The following is a 19702-nucleotide window of genomic DNA, read 5'->3' as shown; positions in this document are numbered from 1 at the left end:
GGCGGGGCCGGGGCGAGGCCGGAGCAGCCCCCGCGGCCCGGGCGGGGCGGCCGCAGTCCCCGCCCCCGGGGCTCGCCCGCCGCTTCCTGCGGGCACGGGCAGGCCGGGGCGGCGGCGGCGGCGGCGCGCGCGCGCGCGGGGTGAGTCTGGCGCGGGGGCGCCTGCGGCTGTGGTCGCGGGGGGCGCGGGCGGCGGGCCTCCCTGCGCCCCCCGCCGTGGGTCTCAGTGGGTCCTGGGGCCATGGGTCCCTCTGGGTGCGGATCAAGAGCTGGGGAGCGCGCGGGGCAGGAGCTGTTTTTAGGGGGCCCAAGGCCCGGCGGGGGGTGCGGGGCAGGGGGCTGCAGCGCTGGGGGCGCCCTCCCTCCGGGCGGTGTCCCCCCGGGCCGTGCGTGGGGGGCGGGTGATGAGGCGGCCCCTGTGGGGGCAGACGGGATGCCGCGCCGGGATCCCCCTCGGAAGCCCAGCTGCGCCTGGGCAGGGCGCACTCACGGGTCCCACGTCCCCTCGGTGGGATTAGATGGTCGCGGGACACGTCCGGCTCCGGGCGCTAAGAGGCTTTGGCAGCCTCCGCGGGTTGGGTCCGCCCCCGCATGTCCCGTGTGGGGAGCGCACCGCCCTCGCTGCCTTCTGTATCGGGGCATTAGCATCTGCCCCCCAGCCTGACAGGGGCCTTGCGGGGCAAGGCGTCAAGGCTGGCGAGGAGTGCTAAGCAGGTCCTGCTGTGTGCCGGCATGGAGCGGGGTGCAGCTTGGCCCCCCTCCTGCAAAGCCTTCCCCAGAGCCAGCCCTGCGTTAGCTACAACTGAGGGGCTAGGAGAGCAGGATGGGGCTGGCCGAGCGCCCCGCCATAGTGAGGTGCAGCTCTGTCCGTTGGGATCGTCTGGCCTGACTGCAGCCCCAGCAAAGCCCTGGGGTGCATGGGTGCCAGGCCCACCCCCAGCCTCTGCGGGTGCCTGCATTTGGCATGTGCCCACTGGGCACCCATGGTGCCAGCCAGGCTGCTCCAGGGGTGGTTGCATGGGCACCAGCATCCTGCCAAGTCCTGGCTGGAGCCGTGGCAGCTGGGGCTGACCGTCCCCTGAGGGCCACTGTTATCCAAAAATGACTGGAAATGGTGAACCACCTTCCCTTATATGGCTCCGGTGGGCTGTCCCTCCTCTGTCCAGAGCCAGAGGCCTTGGCAGGGGCTGTCTGGCCCCCCACTCCGTCAGCCCTGTTCATGCCGGCGCTCTCTCTCCTGGCGTGCCCGGCAGGCTGATGCTGTTGCTGTATGAAAATAGCAGCTGTGCAGGCATGGCAGGCACCTCTCTGGTGCTGGCAGTGCCCAGCGTGGGAGGCTCGGCTCTGCTGCTGCCCTTCCCACCCCTTGCCCTGCCTCAGTTTCCCCCTGTGCTGGGGAGCAGCGTGGGGCCGCTGCAGGCTGGCTGGCTCCCGTAGGGGCATGTTGATAAAGGTATGCGTGGCTCGCCGCTGTTGGTGGCTGCGGCTCATCGGCTGGCACCAGCCCGATGGCGGGTCAGTGCGTGGCTGGGCTCTCCCCAGCGTCTGGGGCGGGGGCGGGGGGCTGGCTCCCTATCAGGATTTAAGATGAGGTGGTAGGCTCTCGAGGGGTTCCGGTGCCCTCCAAGCTTGCCACAGCCTCGCAGGGATGCTGCCTGGAGCCCACCCACTCTGGAGAGCATGGGGGGCTCTGGGAGGGAGCATCCTGCACCCTGGGTTGGGGGGGTGGTTAAAGTCAGGGCTAATCCTGTCTCTGAGGAAGCAGCAGGAAGAAACACAGAGGCTTTGGCCTGCTGCCTGCCCGCTGCAGTTGTGCTTCTGGGGGTAAGAGGATAAACCCCACCCCCGGCCGGAGGGACGCCCGGGTGGCAGGAGCGTCTGCGAGGTGGGGGGGGGGGGGAAGGACACGAGGCCAGCGGCCCCGGCCCCTGTGACGTTGGCCCGGCTCCGTAATCCCTGGGCTGGCGTGCTGAGCGGATTAGGCTGGCCAGGAGCCTGCCAGGCCCCCGTGTGGCGGGGGCAGCGTTTGGGGGGTGCAGGCCGAAAATCCCTTGCCAAGGGGGTCAGCACGGCAACCCACCCCACGGAGAAATTTCCTATTTGTCCTCCTCTCCCCACGCATCTGGGCGTGGGGGCCAGCCATGCTCAATCCACCCCCCCCGCCCCATGTCACAGCCCCGCCAGTGCCACCACGCTGCCCCATCCTGTTGCCCAGTGGTGGGAATGGTGGGTCAGACCCCAGTGGGGCCAGGAGACGGGTGTGTGGGAGCCACCTGGTGCGTGGGAGCCACCGTCTCCTGGCCCTGGGGCACCAGCACTGTTATTCCCGGCGGCCTATGCTGGGGAGGAGCCCACAGGAACCGGCCGGACCGGTTGGCGGCCCGGCACCCTCGGAGCCAGCGAGGAGCTCAGGCTGCCCCCGGCAGTGCCGGCTGAAGGTTGCCAGGGCATGGGGCTCCCCACTGCATGAGGCCCGGGTAGAGCATGGGAAGTGAGTGGGACTGGGGGCAGAGAGGCAATCCCACTGGCAGGATGGGACTCCCAGCGGTGCTGCGGCCCAGCTGGGAGCCCCTGCTGGCCATGGCCAGCCCACTGCGGGCCAGTGCTTCGGCTCAATGCCGTCTCCGGAAACGCAGACAGCTGCGGCCACCCCTCTGTATGGCCCTGTTCCCAGAAAACGTCCCGACAAGTCCTCGCCTGTTCCCACACCCTTTGCCGCCGCCATCCCGCCCCATCGGCGCAGCGCCCTTGGGGCTGCCCACCAGGCTGCCCCTCTTTCTGGATGGTGCAGGGCTGCTGGCCGCGTAGCCGGCAGCTCAGGGCACGGCACGGAGCCACGGCCCAGGAAGGCTTGCAGCGCCCGGAGGCGCCCCAGGCCCCCCTGCCGTGTGGGATGGGACTGCGAGTGGCTCGGGGCTCCGGCTCTTTGCCTTGCCCGGAGGGGTGTCGTGGCCGCTGGCGGTGCGGGATGGCGCGGAGCTCCCTGGGAAGGTGGCCCAGTGGGCGCGGCGGTGACGCACGCGGCCGGCGCAGGGCAGGGCGGGGGGTGCCCGCAGGCGGAGGCAGGACGCCGGGCCGGGCGCAAGGTGTGGCAGAGAGTTCTTCCTGGCTGCATGTTCCTCCGGGAGCACGTCCCTTGGCTCCCAGGGCGCCTTTCCCGGCTCTGGGGTAAGAGGGAGTGAACCCCTGAAGTCTGGAGTGGGTGTGGGGAAAGCACAGGGCAGCCCTGGAGCTGGGTCTCTGAGCACGCGAGGCCTTGCTGTGCCCGTGCGCTGTGTCGGGCTTGGGGCTGGGCCCTGTACTGCCTCAGGGCAGAGCAGCAACCTTGTAACTGGGGTCGGGGGGAAGTCGATCCAGGTGCCCTGTGGTGCAGCATCCCCATCCTGAGGATGGCCAGTTCAGAGTCCTGCCAGCTGGAAGGACCCATGGGAAGGGTTGGGGTGGTGTCTGGCCATCAGGTCAACCCTGTGCACTGGCGGGGCCCGGGGGAGGGTTATCTGGCTATCAGGCTAACTGGGGGGCTGCTTCTGCTGCCCTCGCTCCCTGGAGGTGTATGGATCCTTTTTATACCCAAACATCTGCCTATGACTGAGAGTCAAACCATGCTGCACATCTCCCAGACCTCACTGTCTCTTGCTACAGACTCGTCACGGACCCTGCCGGTGTCCAGAGATGTCGACATGCCGGTGCCCGCTTGCCTACAGCACCCTGCTTTGAGCTCCGTGCCCGACACTGGCCGTGCCATGGAGGGGCTGGGCCGGGAGTCGGCTGCAGATGGGGCTGAGTCATGGGCAGGCAGGCTGCACAACAGTAACAACAATGCGTCACCAGGGGGCTGGCTGAGTCCCCACGGTGGGCGCCCCTTTTCACCCTTTGGTGCTCGAGCCCCCAGCACTGAGCCCAGCTACCTGGAACGCGTGGTGCTGGAGATTGTGGAGTCAGAGCGCACCTACGCGCGAGATCTGCGCAGCATCGTGGAGGTGAGCAGCTTGGCAGTAGCCCATGGCGCAGCCTGCAGCTCCCCGCTAGCCCAGGGGCTCAGGCATTCTATGCCCTCTTGGCCTGCAGGCCTTCAAGGGGCTGGCTGTGGGACGTTGCCTGTAGGATAGGATGGTGTGGCAGAGGGGTGGCGTGGCAAGCCCCACAGGTGCTGTCTCTGATCATGGGTGCCCGGCAGGGTTACTTGGGCAAGATCATTGATGCGGAGGAGCCGTTGCTGCAGCCAGAGCAGGTCAGCGCACTCTTTGGGAATATCGAGGACATCTATGAGCTGAGCAGGTAACCGCAGTACCTCTGTGTGCCTTGGGGATCTTGGGCAGCTGGGTACTGCTGTCCTGCCAGGACCTTGGGGCTGGCTCTCCTGCAGCATGGCAGCACAAGGTGGCCCAGACCTCCTTGCTAGGAGGACTGAAGGCAGGTGAGGGGCATGCTGTGCACGTACTGGTCTTGCCCTATCCAGCGTCCTGGGGTGCTTCTGGCAAGCTGGCAGTGCCTGGCACACGTGTGTGCATGGGCACTGTCACCCTCCTCACTCTATTAAGACCCTGCTCTCTCTACCCAGCAACCTGCTGCAAAACCTGGACAGCTGCGACAGCAACCCTGTAGCTGTGGCCGTCTGCTTCGTGACCCGGGTAAGGGGCAGGTGTCCCTGGGGCGTGCAGCTTAGGGAGCCGGTGGGCATGGTGAGTGGGAAGGCACAACAGACTGTGCCAGGCTCTCACCTTGCTCTCTCCATCCCCACAGAGCCAGGAGTTCGATATTTACACTCAGTACTGCAACAACTACCCCAAGTGAGTGTGTGCAGGCGTGTGAGCGGGCAGGGCTGGTGCTGGGGCTGGGCCAGGTGTCCTTCAGTGGCTTGGGGCGGCCCTGGCCTAAGGCTAAGCACGTGTGTGTCTCCCCCCAGCTCAGTGGCGGCCCTAACTGAGTGCATGAGGAACAAGCAGCAGGCCAAGTTCTTCCGGGAATGCCAGGAACAGATGCGGCACACATTGCCTCTTGGTGCCTACCTGCTCAAGCCTGTCCAGAGGATCCTCAAATACCACTTGCTGCTCCAGGTGAGCAGGCACCTGGCATGGCATGGGTGCTCATTACAGCATGAGTGCCTGGTGCAGTTCGGGTCCAGACCTCTGGTGTAGCCCAGGCACTTGGTAGGGTGCGAGCGTATGGCATGGGCACTGGGCACAGTCTGGGCATGGCATGGCCAGGGCACCCAGTATGGCATGTTCCCCAGCACAGTTCAGGCACCTGGCACGGTACATCCCCTTGGCACAGTCTGAGTATTCAGCGTATCATGGTCCTGCAGTGTGACACGTTCCCTGGGCACTTTAGCTACCTGGCATGGCTTGTTTCCCCCATCACTGTTGGAGCATCTGGTACAATTTGGGGATCTGGCACAGTTGGGGCACCTGGTATATTGTATTCCCCAACACAGTTTAGGCACTCAACACAGTATGGGTACTGGGCATGGCACATTCTCTCAACACATTTTGGGCACCGGGTAAAATTTGGGCATCTGGCACGGTGCCTTTCCCCGATGCTATCCACACTTCGGGCATGACGTGAGCACCCAGCACAGCAGTGCCAGCAGAGCCCACCTGACTGGCGCCGGACTCTTCCCCCAGGAGATTGCGAAGCACTTTGAACACAAGTCAGGGGATGACTACGAGGTGGTGGTGGAGGCCATTGACACCATGACCTGTGTGGCCTGGTACATAAATGACATGAAACGCAAGCACGAACACGCCATCCGCCAGCAGGTGAGGGATGAGGGGACCCCAGGGTCCTCATGGGGTACTTTGGCTGTGGGTCACCTGATGTTTCCATCCCTTGGGGCGTAGGAGATCCAGTCGCTGCTACTGAACTGGAAAGGGCCGGACCTGACCACATATGGGGAGCTGGTGTTGGAGGGCACTTTCCGGGTGCAGCGGGTGCGCAATGAACGAGCCTTCTTCCTCTTTGACAAGGCCCTGCTCATCACCAAGCGTCGCGGGGACCACTATGTCTACAAGAACCACATTCCGGTGGGTGCTGACATGGTGGCAGGACCCACAGGGCTGCAGCCTCTGGGACCTGGAGCCTGCTGTGGCCTTGTGTCCAACTTTGGTTGTGTGCAGAGATGAAGAGTCCAAGGCCTTCCTGGTCCCCTGGTTGTGCTGGTACTGCCTGATGTGGGGAGGTCTTGGTGCAGGGATGGAGGGGGTGGCTATGAGGTGGCCATGGAGCTGACAGTATCTCCCCGCAGTGCTCTTCTCTGATGCTGATCGAGAGCACACGGGACTCATTATGCTTCAGCGTGGCTCACTACAAGCACATCAAGCAGCAGTACAGCCTGCAGGTAGGCCAGTGTGGCATGATGGGAACTGGGAAGGGGGCCGGTAGGGTCTGGCGAACCCACTGCACTGACCCATGGCCCACCCTGCTCTGCAGGCCAAGAGTGTGGAAGAAAAGCGTGTGTGGACCCACCACATCAAACGGCTCATCCTAGAGAACCACCATGCCATCATCCCCCAAAAGGTGAGGATGCTTTGGGCTCACTGCTGTTGGGCATGCTAGAGTCCTTGTTCCAGGGCACTGCTGTCCTGGATGGCTGTGGGGAGGGTTACCTTGGCCTTCACCCGCTGACCTCTCTCCTCTCCTCCTCTGTACCAGGCCAAGGAAGCCATCCTGGAGATGGACTTGTTCTGTAAGTGCTGTCCGTACTCCACATCCCCCTTCCTGTCCCAGCAAGCCTCTGTACCTCAGCATTGCCCTGTGTGCCCCGCAGACCCCCCACGCCTGCCCCGCTACAGCCCTGAGCGGCTCAAGAAGAGCTGGTCGTGCCAGCCCCTGGAGGAGACCTCCATGGAGCCACGCCAGGGCCGCCGGCAGTCAGGTGAGAGCTACACAACCTGGGCTGGCATAGCATCCTGTGGGGTGCCTCTCGGGGAGCTCTGGGCTTGGACATGCTTCACTGACAGCACAGCTAGGCTGTGGCCTCTGCCTGTGCCAGTCTTGGGTGGCAGCTTGGGGCTGCTGGTCCCCGGCTGGCTCCCGAGAGCGGACCATGGCACAGCAGAGCCCAGGTGGCACTGTGGGCCCTGCTCTCTGAATGTTCCCACTGTCCCTCTCCATTCTTACTGCTCATCCGTCCCCTGCGAGTGCCCTGCAGCAAAGTCCAGCAGCTGTTGGGCTGACGCCAGCCAAGAGCCCTTCCTCAGGCCCTCTCACTGTCGGCCAGGCACTGGAGGGGAGGGCTGCCCAAAGTCCATGCCAGGCTGGTCTCCGCACTGCAGGGTTGCTGGTGCTGTGGGTGGGGAGGCACATGGCTTGGGGCGGGGCTTCCAGTTAGCACCGCTATGTGGGAAGCCAGATATGGGCTCCGTGGGGACATAGGCACTTGGTGTCTGGTCTAATGGGTGTTTCTCCTGTCCTCAGAGCCCTTCCAGCATCGGGATCACGCAGAGACGCTGCCGGACAGGCTGCACAGGCACACCGGGCGCAGGCAGTCGGGTGCGAATGTGCCCAGGGGATGGTGGAGGGATTGCAGTGATGGTGGGGCAGGGTGAACATCCTGTGTGCCCAGGGATCCCAGTGGGCTGTGCCAGGCCAGGTGGCTTTCCAGAGAAAGGTGGCATGGCAGGGCTGGTGCAAAGGGGCTTCCTTAGGTGCAGGGCTTGGTTCATGGCCATTGGAGCTTCGTGGGGCTGGGGATGGCTTGGAGGGCCTAAGGCCACTGCTGTGGCCTAGCCTTGACACTGTGCTTCTCCCTCCAGAACCCGCCAAGCAGATCCTGCAGCAGCTGGGAGAGCAAGGTGAGCAGGCCCACATGCGCATGGCAGACATTTTGTGGGCATTGGAGGGTTGAAGGGACCCTGCCTGGGTCACATGATGGAGCACCTAGGTCCCACTACCCAGCTAAGGAGGCCCTGTGCAGGGCAGGCAGCGACTAGTGGGTGGCATGAGCCAGGGGTGCTTTTTGGGCGTTGTGACTCCTTCACTAATTTCTCCTTTTCTTTCTTCCATGTGCGGCTGACAGGTCTCCAGGTAAGGCCAGAGTTTGGGGTGGCTGTGGAGTGCCTCACTCCGGTGTCCTCAGCAGCTGCCAGGCCTGGCAAGCTGCTTGCCCAGCCAGATGCTGGCTCTGCTGCAGTGAGGCTGAGACCAATCCTTTTATCCAAGCAGCATGCTGATAGTGTAGGAGCTCTGCTGGAGGTGGAAGAGCCCCTTCAGTGCCCTAGGCCCTGGGCTACGGCTGAGGGAGTCGTGGAGGAAGAGGAGGAGGAGGAGGAAAAGGCTTTCTGCAAGGATTCCCAGGAGGATCTGCCTGGTGCCGACACTGTGCCCACGGGTTCCCAGGGCTCCCAGGTAGCTGCTCTGGCCTCCTCCCTGCCAGCAGATGCTTTGCTTCTGCCTGATGTTGGCTCAGTGAAGTCTCCCCACACTCACCTGCATGCCAACTGGGTGCTGACTGCCATCCACCCTCCCCAGGCACCCCAGCCCCACACCTGGGGCAACTGTGGGGCCTAACACAGCTTGTGGCTTGGCCAGGACTAACCTCTGCCAGCAGTCCTGCTCAACTCGAGCTGAGCTGCCCCAGGTGGGTGCTGCACCCTCCAGCCCATAATGCCCTGCATTTTCTTTTGACCAGGCCCTGGGGCACTCCCAGGTGCTGGAGGGACCCAAAGCCTGCAAGAGGCCAAGCAGCCGAGGTCCGGGGAGCTGTGAGAAGCGCCGCAGTGTGGATGCTGCTGGTGCTGGCCAGGAGGTGAGTATGGCCTTGGTGCCAGAGCGCTGGTCTGGGTGGTGCACGGGCACAGCAGGGCCTGGCACCCACCTGGCTGCTCCTCTGCAGGCTGGCACTGAGGGGGAGCATGAGGAGGTGCTGGGGGTGCCTGTGGTGGTGGCTGAGCACCCCGAAGAGCCCCCTTCATCGGACACGGAATCATTGGGTACCCTGGAGTTAGCGCTGCCTGGCCAGCATGAGCGGGGCAAGCTGGAGCCAGAGCTGTGCTCGGATGGGGGTGTTGCAGAGACGGCAGAAGATCTCCGAACCCTGAGCAGTGAGGAGGAGGAAGAGGAAGAGGAGCGGGCCCTGCATGTCCCCAGCAGCATCCTCCCACCCTCTGTGCTGGACCAGGCCAGCATCATTGCGGAGCGCTTTGGCAGCAGCTTCTCACGCCGCAGTAGCCTGGCACTGGAGGAGGGCCGGGCATCACTGGGCGTTGCAACATCACGCCTGCCCAGTCGCAGTAGCAGTGTGCTCAGCCTGGAGGGCAGCACTCCAGATGCCCAGAGTGGCCCCCTGCTCCTGGCCAGCGAGGAGGGGGAGCCTGGGGTGCCCTGCAGTACCTCAGTCTCACCAGACCCCCCGCCCTGCCTCAGGAAGGAGTCATTGCTCTCCACACAGGATCGCTTGCTGCTCGACAAGATCAAGAACTATTATGACCATGCTGAGCACCAGGATGCCAGCTTCAGCATCAAGCGCCGCGAGAGCCTCTCCTACATCCCCAAGGGGCTGGTGAGGAACTCTGTTTTCCGCATCAACAGCCTGCCCCAGCCACCTCTGGAGCATGATGTCGGTGCTGGTGGCCGGACCGCTGTCTGGGTGCTGGCGGCCAACACCAAAGCTGCCCCATTGGCACAGCCGGAGGCAGCCGAGCTGACACCCAGGGCGGCCGAGGATTTCTGCCTGCCTTCTGCTGGGTGGCAGGAGGCAGAGAGGCCGCAGCAGGAGAATGGGCTGGAGCCGCACGAGCCACTGCTCATCCTCGAGGAGAACGATCTGGGCGCTGTCGCTGAGGAGGTCCCTGAGAGCCTTTCACCCACCAGCTGCCCACAGGAGAAGGGTGCTGGGGCCAGCGAGCTGCTGCAGCCCCAAGCCTTGCATCCGCGCCTACTGCAGCTGGCTGCCAACGGCGAAGCGGCTGAGCGCCCTGGCACCAAGGTGTACCAGCTGGCACGTCAGTACAGCTTGCGCATCAAGAACCGCCATGCGGGTACCCAACGGTCCCTGGCACAGCTGGAGGAAGACATGCGGCTGAGGACGGCAGCACCCCAGGAGCAGCTGCAGCCCCCAGCCATGGGCACAGGTGGGATGCAGAACGGGGGGCTGGCTTGCTGAACGTGCTTGGGGCGGGTGGTCCATCCCTCTTAGTCCCATCCTCACCCTGCTGTGTCCTCCTTTAGGTCCACCAAAATGTGCCCCGGCACTGCCCAGCTACGAGCAGGTAGTAATCCAGGAGCAGCACCTGCTAGCGCCACTCTCCACGGCTACCTCGCCACGGGAAAAGTCGCCACGGCGCTTCTCCCCCAGCCCGTCCTCCAACAGCCCCTGCCTGCCCTCGCCAGGCAGCCTGGTATCCCGCAGCCCGCTCAGCCCCAGCAGCACTGAGCCTTTCACCTGGCCTGATGTCCGTGAGCTGTGCTCTAAATACGCAGCCTTCGGCAGTGCCAGCCCCCGCCGCCCCCCACCAGTGAACCGCAGCCGCTCGGCGCCTGAGCAGGTCGCGGCAGCGCCAGGGCGCAGTGGACGGGCAGCAGCAAAAGCCTCGCCGGTCAATGGCCGAAGCCGGAGCGCTGAGGCTGGGGCCCCCAAGCACCAGCGCAACAGCAGCGATGGGGCGCTCTGCATCACAGCCCAGGCTGCCCTGGGCTCCAGCCAGCGGGTCATTGTCTTGGAGCGGGTGGCCCCGGCCACCGAGGCGGTGGCTGACCCGGAGAGCTACGTGCAGATCCGTTCACCCACCACGCGGGAGAAGATCTGCCTCAAGGCGGTGGTGGAGCGCTGCAAGGCCTACCAGGCCTCGGAGGCGTACCGCCGGCGCCAGGCTGAGGTGCCATCGCGGCCCGCACCCTGGGATCCCCCCGATGCCACCCGCCCTGGCCTCGTCAGAAACCTGCGGGAGAAATTTCAGACGCTCAATGCTGCCAGCTAGGCAGGCGCCCAGTGGGCAGGACTCAGCATGCACATGTGGCCGCAGTGCCCAGCTCAGAGCCCACGGGGAGGATCAGGGCAGGCATGAAACTCAAACCAGCTGCCTGGCAGCCCCTCGCTCTCTGCGGCGCTTCCCAACCCGGATGGAGGTGCCCAGTGGTGACTCCAGGCAGCGCTGGAGCACGAGGAGAGGGGAGCCCGCTGGGGGCCCCTGTCCATCCCGGTGCTAGCCCCACAGGCTCCCGGCTGGGGCAGCACCAGGGGCGGCCGCCCGCCTGCAGCTGGCACATAGCGCTGGCAAGGGCTTTGCTTTGATTTCTTTACTAGAAAAACAGAAACGAACCAAAAGTTACTCTCTGGTTTCCCAAGCGCTTTCCGGAGGGGCAGCTCGGGCGCTTGCAGGGCACTGTGCTGTGCCGTACCGTGGTGAGGGCGGTGCGTGCTGGAGGCCGGTCCTAGTGGCATGGCCCCCCCTCCGCCCTGGGCTGGTTGTGCCAGGGGACGACAGGTCAGGAGAGGGGCTCTGGCAAGCGGTGCTGCGCCAGGGTGCGGGCAGCCAGCGGCAGCAGTGGCGCCCACCAGCCCCCCAGGAGCCTCGGCCAGGCCCATGCCACCCAGTGCTGTGGGCAAAAGCTCTTTGGTTAGTGCCCAGGGGAAGGGGGGGGGTGCTGGCATAGGGCTGCTGTCTCCCTTCACACGCATGCTAGCCGGGGAGGAGAGGGGGCTTATGGCTTTGAAAGGGGGAGAAGGGGCGCGGCGAGGGAGAGCCAGGCACCCACGGGCCCTCCCCACGCCGCATGCGCGGAGCCCCGGGGCATGCGGGAGGTGGGAGGGGGTGAATGCGCATGGCGAGCACAGGCATGCACAGGTATGTGCAAATGGTGGGGGGGGGGTGCGCGGGTGCATGTGCACACGTATGGTGAGACAAATGCACCCACGTGTGTACACACAGCCACTGGCATGCAGGTATTGGTGTGTATACACACACGAAGGGGTGCACAGTAGTACACAAGTTCACATAAATGCACCTATGTGTGCATGTGCACAGAGCTGCGCGCATACTCTCCACATACGGGCAGGTGTGTGCACAGGTGCATAAGTTGTACACACACCTACGCGCACAGGTGGTGCCCACATACAGCGCTATACGCATACACGCAGGCGTGCATGCAGAAAGGTGGGCATAACCGTATGCTGACGTGTACAGCTACACATGGGTAAGCACACTGGTGTGCCTGGGCATACACCTGGAGGTGCACATACAGACGCATCACACAGACGTTCAGGTACACACAGGTATACGTCTGGAGGAGTACATATACGAACATACACACGTATGCATACACACATGGCTGTACCTATACGTACTTGTGCACACAGGTATGTCTTCACATACGCACAGGCGTGTGCACAGAAGCATAGATATGCATACATTGTGCGTGCCGATATGTATTCATGTACATGTGGATGCACAGCTGTACGTGTGCATGGAAGTGTACCTATACATATGCGTGCACACTGGGGCGTGTTCACCTACACATAGGTGTATGCATATTTCTAAGTATGGAAGTGCATGTACATGTCCATGCACACAAAGGCATGTATTCCACATAGGGGTGTGCACACCTATATACATGGAGGTGTACATATACATGCATGCATTCACATACAGAGTGTATGTGTGCATTCATGTACAGGTGCGTGCACACTCCCACAAGCAACGTACATCTACGTGTGCACACAGGCTTGCACTGACATACACAGAGGTGTGTGCACTGTTGTGCACATAAAGGTGTCCACGTGCACATGTGTAAGTGAGCAAGCACATGTGCACACATACACACACACACACACACACACACACACACACGCGCATGTGCGTTCCCCTCCCCCCGCCGCCCCGGCTCGGACGCTGCGCTCAGCCCAAGGAGCACCCTGCCATATGAAGCTCAGTGCCGGGTGCCCCTGCACCTTACTGGCATCCATGGCCTGCAAGCTGTGTGAGCGCCAGCGGCACATGGACGCACCCTGCTGGCATGGGGCTGGGGGTGGGGTGCAGCTCACCCACGCAGCTACTTTTTCTTGGGGAAGAAGCTGAACCGTTTCTCTTTGTCCTTTTTGGCCAGGCCAGGCTCCACGGTGGTGATGAGGGGCAGGGGCAGGCTCTGGGCTTTTGTCTTGATGCTTTGGGATTCAATTATTGCTGTGCTGAGACCCTGCAGCCATGTGTGCATCTCCTCCTGGGGGCATGGAGTTGGGGTAAGAGGTGGCTGTGCCTGGCTTGGGCACTCCTTATGGCCCCATGTCCCTCCCTCAGCACCACCAGCTGCCCAGCATCCCTCCCACCACTGCTTGTTGTCCCACATCCCCTTAGGCACAGCCCCATCCCTCTGGGCATGGTTAGTCACCCCATGCTTCCCCACCCCCAGAGTACCACCAGCTGCTCCATGTCCTTGTGGGCACCATCAGCCACCTCATGGCCTCCTGGACACTGCTGGCCATCTTGTCTTCCCTTCGGTACCACTGGCCACCCCATATTCCCCTGGGTATCATTGGCCCCTCCCATCCCTTGGGCACTGTCAACCAACCCATCTCCCCCTAGACACTCTTGGCCATCCCGTGTCACCCTGGGCAGTGCTCGCTGCCCCTCACCTCGTCCTTGCCGTGGAAGAGCCACTCACTGCCATTGCTGAGCCTGGGGACAGAGCAGAAGTGCTGGTGAGGCGCTGGCCATGCCACCCCATGCTGTGCCGCCCGTCGGCAGCTGGTCCCTCTGCTCTAGGCCTGAGGGCTGCCAGGGGGCCTTACCTCAGTTTGAAGACATGCTTCTTCTTTTTGTAGCCGGCGGCCACCTCGCAGAGAGCGTTACACAGCCTGAAGGGCTCCTCACCGTGGTAGGGCACTCCCAGCGCCCGGCTCTTAGCGTCCTTGTAGAAGGCAAGCTCACCGCCCCGCAGCACACAGTACAGCGTGCTCCACGACCTGCACCGCAACAGCCCCCGTCACCGCCAGCGGGCACGTGCCTGCTGGAGGAGGACACAGCAGCAGCGGTAGTGCGGAAAACGGGGCCGTGCCCACCTGTTGGAAGCCCTTTTGGTTGCTGCCTCGAGGTCATGCTTGCGGCCCAGGTAGCCCTCAAGCTGGACACTGTAGGAGCGCTCCAGCTGGGCCGGCAATGTGGTGGGCTCCTCGAGCTCGCCTCGAGGTGTCTGCAGGCCTGGCACCACCGGCTCCTCCTTGGCCTGCCATGTTGCTTCCTCCTCCTCCTTGCCTGTTGTCTCCCTCTGCGCTAGCTGCCACAAAGGGACACATGTGTTACATGGGGGCCACCAACCAGGCCATGCAACCCATGCTGGAGGAGGGTGGGGTGGGAAGCCAGATGGCATCACCTTGTCCCCCGGCCTGGTGCATGGGGGTCACCTAGGGGTGCCCAGGTCCAGTTGTCGGAGCTGCAGCTACCCGCCCACTGCTCCGGCCACCAGGAAAAGGCACATCCCAGCACCCTGTCCCCTCCTGTCCATGCTGTAGTGCAAAGGTCCAGAGCCACTCAAGTGGGCTGTGGTCCCCTCCACTCCCAGAGTACTCCCTGGTGACGGTGCTATGAACCAGAGGAGGGACAGGACCCTCCAGATGCCTTTGCATCTCACAGTGGAGAGAGCTAGAAGGTGCCATGAGCAAGTGCCTGGCTCCCAGCCCAGCCGCAGTGCCATGCCGCCTGGCCCCTGGGCCGGGGGCACTCATGGCCACGGGGGCAGTGCCTGCCATTCAGCACTCCCAGAGGGGCTGGTGCCTCAGCCTCATGCAGAGACCAGCATCCCCAGCTCCTCAAGGTGCTGGGGCACCCCTTGTCATGGGGGTTCCCTGGGGGGCTAAGCACCCATGTGGCTGGATGCTGGTCCCCTGTTCCCTTGGCGAGGGGACTTGTGGATGTGGGGCAAGGGGAGGTAGGGAGCTAGCAGGGCAGACAGCCCAGAGAGCTGCCTGATTGCACTGGCATCAGCAAGCTGCCACCAAGGGGGTTTGGGAGCATAAATCACAGCAGAAGGAGGAATCAGAAGCGGGGGGGGGGGGGTGGGGGGAAAGGGACAGTGAGGGCTGAAGCCATCATCTCCCATTCGGGGCACGAACAGATCCAGCACCTTAGGCAAACCGGGATGGGCGTTGAGGCAAAAAGTGCCCAGGAACTGGGCTGGGCCATGGTCCATGCAGGGACCCAGTTGGGCATCCTAGGCCCAGCTGCAACTGGGGATAATGGATGATCGTGGCTGGCTGGGGCTCTAGGAGGGGATGCCAGGTAGAGGATTGACACAGTTTGGGCAGTGTCTGCAGTTTCCAGTGGCTGTTGCAGTTGGATGGATGGGATGCCCATCTGAGGGTTTGTGCCTGCCACTCTCCTTCTTTGCCTGTGCCTGGAGCCAGTGGGGGGTCCCAGGATGGTCCCAGGCCCACCAAGGCTTAAGAAATGACCCTGGGCATTGGTCTGGGCATCCATCAGGCTGTAGCCATTGCAGGCAGCTATGGGCCAGAGACCACACGGAGCAGCTGCATGGTGTGTTGTGGAGAGATCCTGTCCCCAAGCAGTCAGAAGGTGGCAATAGCCCCAAGCAGGCAGAGCAGGCATGAAGAGAGCAGGGAAGAGTGAGGGCTTGTCCCCAAGAAGACAGAGAAAGCAGGAGGGCATCCTGCCCCCAAGTAGCCAGAAGATGCTCATGTCCCTGAGCAGGCAGAGCAAGCAGAAGAGGATCCTATGTCTGAGCAGGCAGAACAGACAGTAGGAGCAGAGGCAGTCATAGGATGGTAGTGTAGGCACAGGCAGCCAGTACTGTCACTGTGTGCCTCTGTGCAGCTCTGACTGGTGTTCCCTCTGGGTCAGGGCAGAGCTGGCCTGACTCCCAAGGCTGGGTGCTTCAGAAAGCTTGGCATCATGTGGTGAGGAGAGTTGGGGCAGCACGGCATCCCCACAGCCCGTTCACGCAGGTCTTGGAGCTCTCTCCTGGGGTGTCTGTTGTCCACAGAGCCTCACCATCAGCAGAGGACAGAGAGAGAGTGGCATGGTTGGAATCTGCCCTCCGTGGGGCCAATGGGTCCATCTCTCCTGTCATCCCCTGGACATCCCTGGGTATCTTTTCGCTGGGGCTTGCATGCAGCACTTCACATTGTAACTTGTGGCCTCCTGGCTGCTGCCACGATCCTGGAAAGTCACCAGACACCCATACACCAGCCTCTGCTGGCTTGCCCAAGCCTTGTTGCAGGGAGCGCAGCCCAGGCAAGGGTGCACTGAGCTGTCTTTGCTCACAGCACAACATTTCCTGCCCACAACACAAATGAGTGCCTCTGGCAGTCTTTTCCTCAGTGCTGGAGGGACCTCCTGGCCTGCTTGCCACCAACAGCAGGGACAGCCAGGCCTCCCTGCACTGCCGACAGCGGCATCCAGGGTGCCTCTCCGATCTTCAGCCACCAGGCTTGTAGCCCCATGGGACACGCATGGGCTGATACCACACATGAACGTGCCCTGTCTGACCTGGCATGCTCCAGGAAGGCTACAGGGCAAAACATGCAAGGCACATCACTTCTGCTCCCACAGCAGCCCCTGACCCCGGGAACAGCCATGCAGGGACAAGCTGGGGCACAAGGGAAGATTTGGCCTGTGTGCCTGGCGGCCACCTGGCATTTTGAGGTTACTCCAACATTTATTTAACTCAACACAAAGAATAACTCAAGGGCTCAACATGCAGTTCATAGGCCCTTCTCCAGCAGAGCCAGTGCAGGGAATGGAGGGAGACCAAACATGGAGCAGGGACCAGGGAGCCATCAGCATGCCATGGATAGGTTCACAGGGAGCAATCTGCCAAGAGCCTGTGGAAAACATGGGGAGACTTTTGTGCTGTTGGGGAAGGAGAAAGTAAAATCAAGAACTGACCGGTTCTGGTCCATCAGGGGCAAGTGGAGAGGCATCCTGCACTATTAAGCCCTTCTTCTCCTCCTCCTCCTCGGACCTATGGCACGGAAGCAGCCTTTTCAGCAAGATGACCCAGCAGCATCCCTGCTTAGGTACAGGAGTGGTGGTGGGACAGTTTTGAACGGGTGTTTTGTGCCTTGCGCTTCACAGAGCATCCCCTAACGGCCCAGCCCCACCAGCTTTGAGGAAAATCTCACGATCCCATTGGGAAAACGCAGCCACCCATGGCCTGGAGTGTAACAGGTGTTTAACATCCCACTGCGGAATTGCTGCAAGCACCATGACGGAGCTCGGGTCAAGGATGGCAAACGGGTTTTGGGAATATCTTATGCTTTCTTTTCCCTTGGAGAAATAAAAGCCCCTGAAAGATGGTGCTGAAGCAAGACTAACGGTTGTGGATGGATGGCACTGAAGCAAGACTAAATGTTATGGACAGGTCTTTCGCTCTCCTACTTCACTTGCATTGATTTACCTATGAGTGATCTTACTCAGAAAGGGTAAATCACTAAAAAATCCTTCATGTTGCACTTCAGGGAAGAAAATAACGATATTGAAATGTTGAAAATGATGCCCACCTTCAGCCCTCATGTGTAAGCTGAGACGTCTGGGCTGCTCCAGGGACTAATCCCTGCCAGAGATGCTGTGGCCTTAATGGCCATTTGGGCACGTTGGCTGGCCCTGTGCAGAGGACTGCAAAGGCACTTCTTACCCTGCTTCCAGCTCAGCATCCAGATCCAAGTCATAATCGTGAGCCAAGGTCAGTGTCACCGTGCCCTGTACTGGCTCCTCTTGCAGCTTCTGCTTGCCTAGGAGTTCAAGCTGCCAGGGAACAGGGCAAAGGAGTTAGAAGATAGGCTGGAACATAGCCAGAAGTGGAGCTGGCCATGGCCATGGGAAGGGGCTGTATGATATGGGGAAACTGAGGCAGGATAGCTGGCAACGTCCCACTCTCAGGGTGATCTGGGGTTGGTTGTGCCCATTTGTGGTGGGGCTGAGCCACCTGGGGCACCCTGGGAGGATGCTGGAGACTGGGTCTTCCTCACCGTAGTCAGCTTCCTCAGGGCGGTGAAACGCTCCTCCCAGGTAGCCGTAGACTTCTCAAAGGCCTCATGCCTCTTCAGCAGTTTCTCCACACTATCCACAGTGTGCCCGTAATCACCACTGGCCAGGTAAGGTTCCTGCGCGATGAGCCAGGCCTCGGCCACCGAGGCATCCCTGGAGAACTGGCAGACCTCTAGCACTGCGGGGAGGATGAGGGCTGTCTCAGCCCTGTGGCATAGGCCTGTGCCACCTCGAGGGTTCTGGGGGAGCTGACCGACATGCCAGTGCCTGGCAGTGTCCCCCTTGCTACCCACTGAACCACAGCCCCTCTGTGCACTCACACAGGCGCAGCCAGTCCCAGCGTCTGTCCCATGTCTCCACCATGGCTTTCCTCTTCTCCATCAGCTCTATCAGCTTTGCCTTGATCTGCAAGGGACAAGGGTGTCACCACTGAGGGACAACTTCCACTGGTCACCTTGCTCTGGCCTTGGGGCCCAGCAGAGTCAGGAAACAGGGGATCCCCCAGGCAGTTGGCTCTGAGCCCCTGGTCCTATCTCCAAACAAAACCCTCCGCAGTCGGGCTGGACGACTCCACGTGGACCTGCTGGGGAGCCCCCAGATGGGGCAATTCTCTCCTGGCAGCCCAGCACTCAGTGTAGAGGCTGCCCCAAGCTGCAGCCAACCTTACCTCAGCCGCCTCACGGTGCTTGTGTTGCAGCAGCTTCTTGCCTAAGTTGATGCAGGTGGTGAAGCTCTTATCTCGTGTGTCAATCTCTGCCTTGATGCCCTGATGGTATTTCATGAGCAGCTCCACGGATGAGACATCCCTGGGGAAGGAGAGGTGCCCATGTCACTGCCAGACAGCACCATGCAGGGACCCAGGGATGGGCACCTGCGGTGAACAACGTTACCTGGGCTTCTCCTGTGTCTTGATCTGCCAGATGATGCTCTCAATCCAGGAGAGGAGGTCCCGCACCATGCTGAAGAAGCGAAATTTCTCGGCCGTGTCCAGGAGCTGGGCACGCCGCCCACTGCATGCCTCCAACAGTGCCCGCAGGGCCCTCACCACCTCCTGCTCCTGCTGCTGGATGCTGTTGGCCTTCTCCCCCGCATATGCTGTCTGCAGGCGTGCTGCCACCTCCCGAAACTGCTGCACCTGCCTCACAGAGACAGAGAGCATGAGGGAACATCCTGCCATTCGAGGAGCCTTCCAGAGTGTCCTCCCCACACCCCATTTTCCTGGCTGCCCCAGGGGTCCCCATCAGCATCCCAGCTACAGTGCCTGGCTGAACCTTACCTGGGTCTCCAGCAGCTGGATGTCCCGCTCAAAGGCAGTGTGCATGCGATGGAAAGCCTTGGCCGTGCTAGTGTCGCAGCCTAGGTCCTGGGGCAGCTCCTTCTGCTTGTCTGCAATGAGGGCAAGAATCTCAGCAGCATCGTAGAAGTACTTGTGCAGGTCATGGGAGGCAGTGAGGAGCTGTCTGCGTGTGTCAATGAGCTCCAGGAGGTCAGCCCAGCTCTCGTTCAGCCCATCCTTCCACTCAGCCATGGTGGCGGCTTCCGTGTGCCCCGCATCAATGAGGTCCTCAATGGTCAAGTTGACTCGGTCCACACGCTCCTGCCCCACGCTGCCCGTCTCCCGTGCAAACTCCCGAAACTTCTCCCGCAGCAGCTGTGGGGAGAAAGGGTCCCACCTGTCATGCAAGAGTGCATGCTGGCCCCTGGCATGACACCATGCCCTGCATCTCCTGACCTGGCTCCTGCTGCATGCTAGCCCTGGGAACAATT

At 62.2% G+C, this 19702-nt stretch overlaps 2 protein-coding genes across 4 annotated transcripts in view; one reads left to right on the top strand and one right to left on the bottom strand.

The window, feature by feature from the left end:
• Nucleotides 1-1947: 1947 nt before the first annotated feature.
• On the top strand, nt 1948-11266 carry PLEKHG3 (pleckstrin homology and RhoGEF domain containing G3). Its single transcript, XM_062575914.1, has 18 exons — nt 1948-3167; nt 3642-3979; nt 4177-4277; nt 4561-4630; nt 4743-4789; nt 4906-5056; nt 5624-5758; nt 5840-6022; nt 6244-6336; nt 6429-6515; nt 6651-6684; nt 6766-6873; nt 7416-7490; nt 7754-7800; nt 8163-8345; nt 8629-8745; nt 8833-10069; nt 10167-11266. The coding sequence occupies exons 1-18, from the start codon at nt 2615-2617 to the stop codon at nt 10913-10915; spliced, it is 4308 nt and encodes a 1435-aa protein (XP_062431898.1). The 5' UTR covers nt 1948-2614; the 3' UTR covers nt 10916-11266.
• Nucleotides 11220-19702, bottom strand: part of SPTB (spectrin beta, erythrocytic) — a 25302-nt gene continuing 16819 nt past the window's right edge. For 2 of the 3 annotated variants that reach the window (XM_062575911.1, XM_062575912.1), the window contains exons 26-36: nt 19212-19586; nt 18826-19070; nt 18603-18741; nt 18256-18340; nt 17917-18113; nt 17583-17692; nt 16835-16910; nt 13993-14207; nt 13723-13896; nt 13567-13609; nt 11220-13154 (exon numbers count right to left, since the gene is read on the bottom strand). In XM_062575911.1, coding sequence (XP_062431895.1) covers nt 12987-13154; nt 13567-13609; nt 13723-13896; nt 13993-14207; nt 16835-16910; nt 17583-17692; nt 17917-18113; nt 18256-18340; nt 18603-18741; nt 18826-19070; nt 19212-19586 — 1827 coding nt within the window. In that variant the 3' untranslated portion in view covers nt 11220-12986. Of the gene's footprint in view, nt 13155-13566; nt 13610-13722; nt 13897-13992; nt 14208-16584; nt 16771-16834; nt 16911-17582; nt 17693-17916; nt 18114-18255; nt 18341-18602; nt 18742-18825; nt 19071-19211; nt 19587-19702 lie in introns of those variants that run through there. The other variant, XM_062575913.1, reaches the window with a different exon arrangement.

The sequence above is a fragment of the Rhea pennata genome, chromosome 5, assembly GCF_028389875.1.
Source record: "Rhea pennata isolate bPtePen1 chromosome 5, bPtePen1.pri, whole genome shotgun sequence".
In the NCBI taxonomy this organism is placed as follows: Eukaryota; Metazoa; Chordata; class Aves; order Rheiformes; family Rheidae; genus Rhea; species Rhea pennata.
Note: the sequence above shows the minus strand (reverse complement) of the source record. Positions and strands in the feature narration are given on the sequence as shown.